At 61.6% G+C, this 11,703-nt stretch overlaps 1 protein-coding gene across 3 annotated transcripts; it reads left to right on the top strand.

The window, feature by feature from the left end:
• Positions 1–1,033: 1,033 nt before the first annotated feature.
• Positions 1,034–11,703, top strand: GABRD (gamma-aminobutyric acid type A receptor subunit delta). 3 transcript variants are annotated; one of them, XM_086344143.1, is made up of 9 exons: positions 1,034–1,265; positions 6,743–6,855; positions 7,160–7,227; positions 7,313–7,533; positions 8,592–8,674; positions 9,366–9,503; positions 10,123–10,278; positions 10,468–10,691; positions 11,010–11,703. In XM_086344143.1, the coding sequence occupies exons 1-9, from the start codon at positions 1,201–1,203 to the stop codon at positions 11,292–11,294; spliced, it is 1,353 nt and encodes a 450-aa protein (XP_086200269.1). In that variant the 5' UTR covers positions 1,034–1,200; the 3' UTR covers positions 11,295–11,703. The 3 variants fall into 3 exon arrangements, 2 of the variants coding, with proteins under 2 accessions (XP_086200269.1, XP_086200270.1); XR_015143322.1 differs by having other exon boundaries at positions 1,068–1,265; positions 10,545–10,691; XM_086344144.1 differs by having other exon boundaries at positions 1,068–1,265; positions 7,343–7,533.

Genomic DNA, 11,703 nt, shown 5'->3' on the forward strand with positions numbered 1-11,703 from the left:
AACCCACTGCCAGACCAGTTTGCCCAGTTTTAAGATGAGGTGGTTGGACAGCATCACCGACTTGATGGACATGAGTCTGAGCAAGCTTTGGGAGTTGGTGATGGACAGAGAAGTTGGTGACGGACAGTGCTGCAGTCCATGGGGTCGCAAAGAGTCGGACACGACTGAGTGACTGAACTGCAGGAGACGCTCACTTCCGGTTGTCAGATGACATCCAGTCCAGAAGTTAATGGACAAGACCAAACCATTAAAGTCTGTGGTCAGCTTTGGGGGGAAACTGCAGAGCTTTATGTTGAGAAGAGTCATGCTAGAGAATTCGAGGCCTTGGCCTTCTTAGCAGGTCCGTGGGGTTGGGGGTGGGGATGGGGTGGGGTGGGATGGGGGCGTCATCTCTTCAGAGCCGGGCCTTCGGCTTGCCCTCGGACGGCAGTGTGGGCGGGTGTGGTGGAGCTTGGCCCAGACAGGCGGAGAAGTCAAGTCCTTGCGTCCGGCGACCAGCGCGGGGTTTTGGGTTTTGACTGCAGAACCGCGGGCAGCGGAGCGGCAGCACGGCCACCCCCGCTCCGCTCACCGCCCACCCAGCCTAGGTGGGCGAGGCGCAGGCCTGAGGGTTTTGGAAGGAGCTGCGCGTGTTGGGGGGAGGTATCTCGTCCGGTGGAAGGTGGAGGCTTCTGAGGCGCTGGGACCCTCGTCACCCCGAACCTGCTCCCGGGGACCGTGACCCAACAAATAGCCGACCTCCAACTTTTCCCAGGGCGGAGGTCCTGCCGTGCCCGTCAGTCCGCAGGCATCTGGCCGGCAGCTGGAGGCCGCGTCCACGCGGGTCTTTCGCCTGGGTCGCCTCCGGACAGACGCGCGGAGGGACCGTTTGTGGTCGGCAAGGGCAGTGGCGACCGGACGGGGCGTGCCAGACCCCCCGGGGGACCGCGGCCCTCGGGTAGGGGCTGGCAGAGGGGGCGGGGCGCGGCAGGCGGGGCTGCCCGAGCTGGGGGGCGGGGCGGCCGGCGCGGGGGGCGCGGCCCGGTTCGGGGCGGGGCGGCTCCGGGCTCCGCGCTCCGTCCGCCCTCGCTCCCGCGCCGCGCGCCCTCCCTCTCCACCCGCCTGTGCCGCCGCCGCGGCAGCCGGCGAAGCAACTTCCGAGCGCCCGCGACCGCCGGACCCCGGCGCCACCCCCGGCCCAGCGCACCGCCAGCCGAGGCCATGGACGAGCTGGCCTGGCTGCTGCCCCCGCTCCTGCTGCTCTGCGCGCAGCACCGCGGCGCCAGGTGAGCGAGAGCCGGTCCGCCCTGCGGCCGCCCTCGGTGCGGATCCCGCGCCGCCGCGCCCGGGCTGCGAGATGGAGCCCCGCGCGAACCCTGGTCTTCAGGGCCCCGGTCTGTCCCCCGCCCACCGGTTCCCACCGTGTCTGCCCCCATCCCCTCCTCCACGACTCTCCCAGCGCCGGCCCTCCTCTCTCCAAACTCTCCGCGACGATGCCCTTGGGCGCGGGCAGCGGCGTGTTCTAGGTTCCGGCTGCCCCGGTGCTGTCCGCCGTCCCGGTGCTGAACCCGGCCGCGGGGCCGGTCGAGGGCGTCACAGCAGCTCTCCGTTCCTCCCCAGCCGGGGCTCTTCTGCTGAGCTCGGGTTCCTCGGCCCCGGACGCCACTTGGCCGGTCCCTGGCTGGCTGGTGTCCTTCCAGGCGCGGCTTGAGCGCTCAGCATGGAAGAAAGGAGGGGTCCTGAGAACACGGGGAGCGGGTTGTGCCCCTTCCCCTGACAGCATCGCTCCCCGCAGCAGCTTCCGTGCAGCTAGCAGTCTGGGGTGGACACGAAGGCGCGTCCTCATAGCGGGTCTGGTTGTGGGTCTCCCTTCTGGGGCCATTTCAAATGCCACCCAACTCTAGAGAATGCGAATGGGGGAGCCAGGTGCCCCTGGCAGGAGAGAGACTCCAGATTTCTCCTTAATTCTGTCAGGAGAGCGGATGAGGCGGCCTGTCTGCCCTAGAGAGGGAAGAGGCTAAAAAGAAAGGTCCCTGTGCTGGGGCTCCCTCGCTGGCTCCCAGGGCCAGTGCAGTCCCAGCTCGCTTTTTGCATCTCTGCAGGCTGGACTTGATGTGGGCCCCAGGTCACCCAGTGTCCTGAGCACTGAGTCTGGTCACCTTTGAGGGGCCCTTTTGAAAATCAGCTGGGTGCAAGGACTGCAGAAAAAGCAGAGCAAAACCAGCTCTCCCCACCCCTTTCCCCAGCATTCCAGACTTCATGGTCAACCAGCTGATGCCCCAGACTTTAAAAGCTAGAAATGGTTGAATGCTGACCTGTGTTTTGGCTGTAGGTGCTCGGTCAACATGTAGCATGGCTCTGTGTGTGTGTGTGGTCACACCTTCCTTGTTGCTAGGTTGGTGTAGAGTCAGGAAGGCCTGGGTCTGGCTGGAGAGGCGGACATCCCGCTGAGGTCACAGGCAGTGTTGATGTGGCCCCCGTCCCATTCCTTGTTTTTATCAAGCCTGATGGGCCATTCTCCTCTCTCTTCTTCTGTTTCATGGTCCCAGGAAGGACAAAGTGTCCTGGTGTGGCCATAGGCAGATATGCTGGGAGCTGGGGGTGGGGGTGGGGGAGGGGTCAGCTGCTGGCTCAAGCCCTCAGTCTTGTAGCCCCAGTTCTGAAATACAAGCTGCTCTGAACTCCCAAGTCTTTACCCAAGTTTGACACCGAAACTCACCTGGCAGCAAAGCCTGCCCTGCTCATTTTGTCTTTATTCATGCTACTCATGGGGCATATTTACATGTTTGCTGCTGGAAAATTCTCCAAACACCTCTTTCCCCCAACCAAGTCCATAAGTGCCTCATATCACCCTTCTCCAGTCTACAGTGTTCTGAACTCTGGCCCCATCTGGATCCTAGGTTGTGGGGTGAGGGGGACCTGTCTGCCTGCAGGAAGGCTGAGGCCCCAGTTGAAACAAGAACCTCCAGGCTTTCGGGGCCTTCATCCATTCAGGCCTCCTTTCCCATCTGCTCTGTGTCCCTCCACTCGAAAACAAGAGGAACAGTGTCCTCACTTCCGTCATCACCTCCCTCCACCGGGGCACTGTGGGGGTGGACCGTGGGGCTGAGGGAAGGGCCTCTCTGCTGCAACTACTAAGCGAGATCCCAGGGTTTCTGGTGGGATGAGAGGGGGGTGAGCCTCACAGACTTTGTGTGTTGGGTCAAGGCCATGCATCCCTGAGTTTGAAGGTCCGCTCACACAGCGGCCTCCTAAGCTTGCCGGCTGCACACCTGAGTGGGTGGCCTCCCCAGCTGCTGGCACCTCCGTCTCCCTGGAGAAACTGCGCCTGCGGCTCCCGCCCGCCTTCACCTCCCGTGCGAGCATCGTGGTGTTTGCCTTGGTAACTGAGGTGCCAGCACGGTGGTGGCTGCTCTAGAAGCAGAGCTGTCAGGGATCTGTGGGCTCGTGTGTGCACAGGGGAGGCTCCTGGGGGGCGCCTGCTGCCTCGCTCAGCTACGCCCACCTTCCCTTCCAGTCCCCAGGGGCACAGGCAAGTGATGGGCTGGGCTCTCTCTCAGGAGAGAAGAGAGGAAAGTGAAGCCAGGAGAGGGCGGGGCCTGGCTACACCAGGGGTAGCCAGGGTGGAAGCTGCCTGTGATTTCAAGGCACCTGCTTCGTTCAGGAGCTTGAGCCTAGTGTGTCTCTGAGCTCTAGGCCAGCGCCAGCCAGACCTCTTCTCAGGACAAGGTCGATGTCCCTGCTTTCTAACTCCATGCAGAGCTCCCAGCAGTGGAGCTGGTTCCCGGCCCACCCCCACTGACTGCCTGAACCAGTGGAGGTGGGCGGGGTCCTCCAGGACTCAGAGTAGCACAGTCCTCGGGCAGCCCCAGCCCCCACATTCCTTGATGGCTGCAGAAATACCCATCCTCATCCCAAGTGAGATGTGACCCAGGGCAGCCTGCTCCCTTCTCATCCCTGGAGACGGCAGAGGCTGACTGGGGTCCTGACACTTCCTGGTGAGCTTCAGGGGGTGCTGCCCTTGACCTTGCCTCTGTGCCCCTGAGTGGATGTGGGGGCCCTGGCCAAGGGCAGGTGTATCCACCTGTGTGCCAGCCTGAGCTCAGGAATGATGGCGTCTCCTAACAGCCTGGCTGCAGGTAGGCCAGCCGCTACACAAGATGGCATCTGGGCCGGTCCAAAAATAAAGCCTTGTTCAATCCCTTCATATCCGACCTTCAGGGTGACCTCCATTTGCATTTTTAATTGTGCTTTACTAGGGATCAGGGCTTCAGTTAATTCTGTCTTTTACTTTGTCACCAAAGAACCTGCCCTGTGCACATGTCCCACCCAGCCTTGCCTGGAGGGACCCTGTGGGCCTGCAGGGTGGGGCAGGCTTCGCGGGGCTCACTAGCCGAGGACCTCCTGTCATAGTCAGCCTCCCCACAGGCACCCGGCCTGGTGCTTCCCAAGCCCCCGGCAGCCCCCAGGGCTTCTTGAGCCCACCTCTGTGGATGGCTTCAGGGCTGGTCCAGTGGGTTGCTCAGCCCCACGGACTGCATCCGAGTTTGCTCCCAGCCCCTCTCTTCCCCCACTCCCCCACCGTTGGTCTGGACTAGGCCCCTTCCCGTCTCCACGGCCTGGCCAACTCAGCCCAGCTTCCCCCACCTCCACAATGGGCCCCCAGTTTATCCCCAAGACACTCCCCAGCCCCTCCCTCACCAGTACCAGTCCCCCCCGCCCCCCGTCCACCCCTTTCCACTCTCTGCCCAATGCCTCCTGCCACCCTCCAGGCCCCTCCCAGGGCCCCCCATGAGGAGTCCTCGCCTGCCTCCCACCTCTTCCCATCCCTGAGACTCCCATTCTCTCTCTTTGAGCTCTAATGTCACTTTCCCCAGGGGGCCGGTGTGGGGTGGCTGTCCCTGTGTCCCCAGTCAGAGGACTCCTGACCTCACCTTTCAGTGACTCTGTTCACACTCACAGCCCTCGAGTTGCCACCCCTCATGGACACTGACCATGCTGGGCTTGGCCCACAACTGCCCTTGCCTGGCTCAGCCACATCCCTGGAGTAGGGCGGCACCGAGGGTCTCGCCTGCCAGATGAAGGGTGGATGAATACAGGAGTAACCAGGCAGCTTCCTGCAGGGCCAAGAGCAGGACCAGGAGAGGGATGGGGTCAGTGGAAGTGGGGAGAATCAGCTTGAAGATATGGGTATGGTCAGAGTTAGGGCTGGAGAAAGGAGTCGGGGCAGAGGGCAAGGTCTGGAGGGTGAAGCAGGCTTCTAAGGGGAGATGGGAGAGGAGAGTCAGGAAGCACTGGCAGCCTGGGGGTGCTGGGGTGAGGGCAGAGCTGGGAGGGGTGAGCAGCAGCCCTGAGGGGGCCCAGCGGGGCCAGGGGTCTTCTCAAGGTTGCCAGAAGGGCCCAGAGTGGGGACCCAGGCATGCGGCCACACCTGACTCGGGGACAGGGAGGAACAGCCTCAAGGCTCCTTGCAACCTTCATCCAGACCTGGCCAGTCATGTTCCTGTCCCCTGGGCTGTGGCCAGGCTCTGGCCAAGGTGACCAAGAGGCCTTCTCTGCTCAAGGGGAGGGAAGTGACTCAGACGGAAACTCGAGGGTTGCTCCTAAATGTCCCTCCTCCTTCTGGCTGTCCAGTTTAGGAGAAATACCACTCCCTCACGGTGGGCCAGAATAAGAAGAGGGTCTGAGGGTCCCATGGCTGCTGTAACAGTGGCTGCAAGCTGGAGGATGTAACAGGAATTTATCCTCCAGTAATTCTGGGGCCAGGAGTCTGAAGCCAAGGTGTTGGCAGGGCTGGGAGAGTCTGTCCATGCCTCTGTCCAGTCCCTGGGAATGCTGGAGTCCCCCATGTCCCTTGGCTTGTGGCCTCATCACTCAGACACCCGCCTCTTTGGGCACATGGCTTCTCCCTGGACGTCCATTTCCTCTTCTTGTAAGGATATTCATCCTGGATTTAGAGCCCACCTAGTCTAGCATGACCTTATCATAATTAATAATGTCTGTTAAGTCCCTATTTCCCGTTAGGGTTCCATTCTGGAGCTCTGGGTAAATATGAATCTGGGGGGCACTGTTCCCAAGAGGATGGGTAAGCAGAGGAGAGGTGGGCCAGCAGAGCCACTGGGACATCCGGCAGTCAGCGTGTCCAGGCCACAAGATGCCTGTGTGTGTGGGTCCCTATCTGGCATCCCTAAGGACAGATATCACCAGCACCGGCTGACGGTAGGGTTCACCTGAACCAGCGGACACGGCCTACATCTCCTCCGGGGTCAGGCTGAGTCCCAGAGGCACATGGTAATTTAGGGACTTCTGGGGCCTGCCTAGGAGGGGACAGAGCTGGAAGCCAGACTATGGCCTCCCCACAGGCCCCAGCCCGGCCCTGGATCTCCCTCTCCTGAGCCCTTAGCCTCCTTGTCACATGTTTTTTTTTTCTCCCATCACCTCCTACAGGACACTTGGCCCTCAGAGCTGAATGAGAGGCCATGTGCTCTTTGTGGGGTCCCCCAAGGCCAACTTGTTGAGGAACCCCAGAAGTGGAGGTGCAGGCTGGTTATGGAGGGAGGCTGGGGCCTCTGCTTGACCTGGCATCCACCCTCAGGGCCGGGGTGAGGGGGTGGGGGAAGAGGTCAAAGAGTCCCGGGTCCTGCACCTCCAGGGGTCCCTGTGTCCCCGGAGGGCCTTCTCCCTGTCCACTCCTAGCCTAACTGCCCAGAACAGGCTCTGTCCCTGGTGCCCTGCCTGTGAGGAGCGGACCTTGCGTTTCCAGGGCAATGAATGACATTGGCGACTATGTTGGCTCCAACCTGGAGATATCCTGGCTCCCCAACCTGGACGGCCTGATAGAAGGCTACGCTCGCAACTTTCGGCCCGGCATTGGAGGTGAGAGTGGCTGCCGGACTCGGGCAGACCCTGGGTCTGGCCATGATGTGAACCCCGCTGGGCTCTGGGCTGGGGCAGACCCTGGGTCCCCAATAGTGCATCAGAGCACCAGTCCCCAGGAAGCCAGCTGGGAAGGTGAGTCTGCTCAGGCCTGGGCAGATCTGCACCAAGACAGCCTCCCTGCCAAGCTCCCAGCTGTCCCCTGTCCTGCCTGTGGGGGCATTTGCTGGCCTGGTCGAGTTCTCGGGGATGCTGGGGCCTGGGCTCAGCCCAACCTGCCTCCAACCCTGCTGTTTCCTTGCAGGCCCCGCTGTGAACGTGGCGCTCGCCATCGAGGTGGCCAGCATTGACCACATCTCGGAGGTGAACATGGTAGGTCCCGTCGGCACCCCGGCCCTGCCCCGGCTGCGTGCCCCCGGGAGCGGAGGGGCTGACGGCCGGGCCTCTGTGCCCCCAGGAGTACACCATGACAGTGTTCCTGCACCAGAGCTGGCGCGACAGCAGGCTGTCCTACAACCACACCAATGAGACCCTGGGCTTGGACAGCCGCTTCGTGGACAAGCTGTGGCTCCCGGACACCTTCATCGTGAACGCCAAGTCTGCCTGGTTCCACGATGTGACAGTGGAGAACAAGCTCATCCGGCTGCAGCCTGACGGGGTGATTCTCTACAGCATCCGGTGGGCTGCCTGCGAGCGCCGCTGGGAGCTGGGGGTGGGGTTGGGGGGACGGGGTGGTATTTATATCCCCAACAAACAGCAGCTGTGCAGGAAGCAGAGGTTGCTGGCCAGCAGCCAGCACAGGCTGCTTTTTGGCTAACACGTGCCCTTTTCTTTTTAAATTGAGGTGAAGTTCACATAACACCAAATCAAGCATTTAAAAGTGAACAATTCTGTGATTTTAGTACACTCCCCACGGAGTGCAAACACCACCTCCAGCCAGTTCTAACACACTTCACCCTCAAAAGGAGACCCTGTCCCCATCAGCAGTCACCCCCTTCCCTCCTCCTGGCTCCAGAAACCGCCAATCTGCTTTCCAGCTCATAGATTTGCCGATTCTGCACATTTCACACAAAATTAATCCTATGCCACGTGACCTATCGTGTTTGCTTTTTCCCACTTAGTGTAGTGTTTTCGGGGTTCATCTGTACTGTAACATTTATCAGAATTTCCTAACTCTTTATGGCAGAGCCACATTCCGTTGTGTGGACACCAGTTTGTGTATCCACTCCTCCATCAATGGACAGCTGTGGGGCTGTGGACACACGTGTACGTGTGTTTGTTTGTTTTCTGATACACGCCATTTAAAAGTGGACTTAATCGCCCACATTTTAAAAATCAGATTTACACAAAAACCTGAATTCTCTTGGAAAATTAGCCTTTTTACAGGCTGCAGGGTCAGTGGAGACACCTTGAGGCCATTCCAGTGATAGGCGGGGGGAGGACGCTCAGGGTGGACCTGCCTTCTTGGCTCCTGACTTAGGTGTTCTGAAGGATGAGTAAAGTGAACAAAATCCAGTTATTGATCCCTGAAGCGAGACTCACAAATATCTGTAAAGTGGCCACAGTTTCTGCCCAGATGTCAGCAGCTTGCTGACAAAACCAGAGGCAGCCTGGCCACTGCCCCCGCAGCAAGGTCCCACTGGCCGTATGCAGGGGCATCTCTGCCGTGGGGGGCAGGGGAGCCGCCGGTGGCCCTAGGCTGGCCTCACCCCGGCAGACTGGTGTTGTCTGGGCAGAATCACGTCCACGGTGGCCTGCGACATGGACCTGGCCAAGTATCCCATGGATGAACAGGAGTGCATGCTGCACCTGGAGAGTTGTGAGTGTGGCTGGCCTGCCAGTGGGAGGGAGAGGTTGCAGGGGGTCGGGGGGTGGGGGGCAGAAGGCAATGGGGAGGCGGGGCACTGGAGGTGGGGGAAGGGGGCTAGGTGGGGAGGTGGGGGAAGGGGGCTGGGTGGGGAGGTGGGCAGGGGGTGCTGGTGGGATGGGGTGGGGTGCATGTGGGGGATGGGGATAGGGCACTGGAGTTGGGGCACTGGAGTTGGGGGTGGGGGCAAGGGGGCAGGGGGCACTGGGGGAGGGGTGGGCTGGCCTTGGGGTGCGTGGGGGAGAGGAGGGGGCGTGGGAGAGGGGCAGTGGGGTGGAGATGGGCAGCAGAAGCATAAGGAAGAGAAAGGAGCAGGCTGGCCCTCCTCCCTTGGGTCAGCGTCCTGCCTGTGACAGCTGGCCCCAGAGCCCAGATGAGACAGATACCTATGTCATTGTCCAGTATGGCAGCCCCTGTGGGCCACCTGGCAAGGGTGGCCTGCACTTTTGCCAGCTCCTCTGGACTTGCCTACCTTTCCAAGGCCCCAGGTGTGGCCCCAGGCTCCTTGTTCCCTGTCTCTGTATATCGAACCCTGGTATAGTCAGGGCAGTCCTGTAGGAGCCACCAGGGGCTGAGGAGGGGAGCTGCAGGGGCTGGGGAGGGGGTGCCAGGCCCTGCAGCCCATCCGCGGCCTCTCCTGCAGACGGCTACTCATCCGAGGACATCGTCTACTACTGGTCCGAGAACCAGGAGCAGATCCACGGGCTGGACAAGCTGCAGCTGGCCCAGTTCACCATCACCAGCTACCGCTTCACCACAGAGCTGATGAACTTCAAGTCGGGTAATGTGGTCACTTCCTGTGAGCCCTGCTGCTGGTTTTCTAGTGTTTTCCGTGGGGCCCCTAGTCAGCTCTGAGGGCCCCGAGGTTGCAGCTAGAAAATTGCTGGTCAGTGCAGGCCGTACCCAGCCTAGCTGCTCGGGACAGGCCACAGTGCAAGCCCAGATCAAGTTTCCTCCATCTTGCTCCTCGGCCCTTCATTACTTCCCAGAGTTTGGGGGATATCTGGTGGGGTTGGGGGTACCTTGGGGGTACATTGTCTTCTGGCCTCTCCTGCCCCTTCCCACTCCTGCTGCCCATTCATTGGAGCCAGTGAGCCCAGACTGGCTCTTTCTTGCCGCTCAGCTATGCATGGGGAGGGTGGGGAGAAAGGGGTGGGGGACCATACCCTGGGAGGGTCCTGGCGGGCCAGCAGCCACACTAGGCTCTCCTCTCCTTTCTCTGGTGGCCCTGCAGCAAGGCTGGCCCTTTCCTGACCCATCAGGCTATTGGGAGGTGGGGACGAGGGCCCTCCTTCCTTTGGAGGCTGGCAGTGGCCCGGCCGCTCCCCCAGCCCTCCTCTCCCGGTGCTGTTGAGGGTGGTGGGCCTGGTGCTGATGCTGTTGGGGGTGCTCTCCGGCAGCCGGCCAGTTCCCCCGACTCAGCTTGCACTTCCACCTGCGGAGGAACCGCGGCGTCTACATCATCCAGTCCTACATGCCCTCCGTCCTCCTGGTCGCCATGTCCTGGGTCTCCTTCTGGATCAGCCAGGCAGCAGTGCCCGCCAGGGTGTCTCTAGGTAGGGGCCCTGGCCTGTCCTCCGAGGCAGCAGGTGGGAGGGTGGGGGTCGGGCCTGGACCTGTCCTAAACACTGGCCCACGTCCTGGGGCAGAGGCCAGCTAGGCCAGCCCCGGTAAGAGGAGCCTGACCTGCACTCAGGTTGGGTGGGGTGGCAGGGCTCCAGGGACGGCACCCTCTGCGCCCCCAGGCATCACCACAGTGCTGACCATGACCACGCTGATGGTCAGTGCCCGCTCCTCCCTCCCACGGGCATCGGCCATCAAGGCATTGGATGTGTACTTCTGGATCTGCTATGTCTTTGTTTTCGCCGCCCTGGTGGAGTATGCCTTTGCCCACTTCAATGCTGACTACCGGAAGAAACAGAAGGCCAAGGCCAAGGCCAAGGTCAAGGTTAAGGAGCAGAGGGCTGAGGTGAGGCTGGGCAGGGCAAAGGACAGCCCCTCCCCCAGCACCGCCAAGGGCCAGCATTGCTGGCGGGTGGGGGGGGCATTTTGTCTTGCGCTCAGCCCGGCCCCCCTCTCTCCTGCTATGTGGATGGAGCCACTGGTTGGGTTGGGGTCCCCCGTGCTGGCTGGGTCAGGGGTCCCCCTGCTGGTCAGGTTGGGGGTCCCTCTAGCTGTCTGAGTTGGGTTCCTGCCCTTGCTGTCAGGGTCTGGGTCCCCCCTGCTGGCTGGGTTGGGGTCCCTGCCCCCCGCTTTCTGGTGCTCAGCCTGCCCCCTCCCCATGCAGATGGACGTGAAGAATGCCATTGTGCTCTTCTCTCTCTCCGCTGCGGGCGTTACTCAGGAGCTAGCTGTGTCCCGCCGGCCATGCCGCTTGCCCGGGAACCTCATGGGCTCCTACAGGTCTGTGGAGGTGGAGACAGGGGAGACAAAGAAGCAGGGGAGCCAGGGGGGCCTCCGTGGGCTTCTCAAGCCCATCGACGCGGACACCATTGACATCTATGCCCGTGCTGTGTTCCCCGCGGCCTTTGCCGCCGTCAACGTCATCTACTGGGCCGCATACACCATGTGAGGCCCACGGGGGGCTTCACTGGCCCAGGACCTCCTGGGGGAAGGATCCTGGGCAGCTCTGAGTGTTTCAGAGGAGGCAGGACCATGGGCCAGATGAGATGAGAGGAAAGCTTCGGTCTCGCTCAGCGCTCCCAGGCTCTGACCCCACATTTGCCAGGACCCCGTCTGCAGACACCTCCTCTCCAGCAGCCCAAACGCCTGACCCAGTAGCCAGGCAGGCACGGCCCTGGGAGCTTCACGTCAACTTGGAGACAGATCCTGACTCAGGGACTGGCTCTGTGGGTCTGGACCAGGGAGGGGGAGGAGGCCGGGTGAGGATGGTGCTCAAGTCTCGCGAGACCATGGGAAGGGCATTCCCGGGCATTGGGTCCCAGCATGAAATAAAACGGAGCCTTTGGCCATCACTCACA

This window comes from Bos grunniens, chromosome 16 (genome assembly GCF_055505025.1).
Source record: "Bos grunniens cultivar Pamir isolate PY7600 chromosome 16, Bosgru_T2T1.0, whole genome shotgun sequence".
NCBI lineage: Eukaryota > Metazoa > Chordata > Mammalia > Artiodactyla > Bovidae > Bos > Bos grunniens.

Coding starts and splice junctions, on each gene's coding strand:
- GABRD (XM_086344143.1), top strand. CDS start 1,201: ATGGACGAGCTGGCCTGGCTGCTGCCCCCGCTCCTGCTGCTCTGCGCG. Junction 8,675..9,365: donor CATGCTGCACCTGGAGAGTT/GTGAGTGTGGCT, acceptor CCTCTCCTGCAG/ACGGCTACTCATCCGAGGAC. Junction 10,279..10,467: donor GCCCGCCAGGGTGTCTCTAG/GTAGGGGCCCTG, acceptor CTGCGCCCCCAG/GCATCACCACAGTGCTGACC.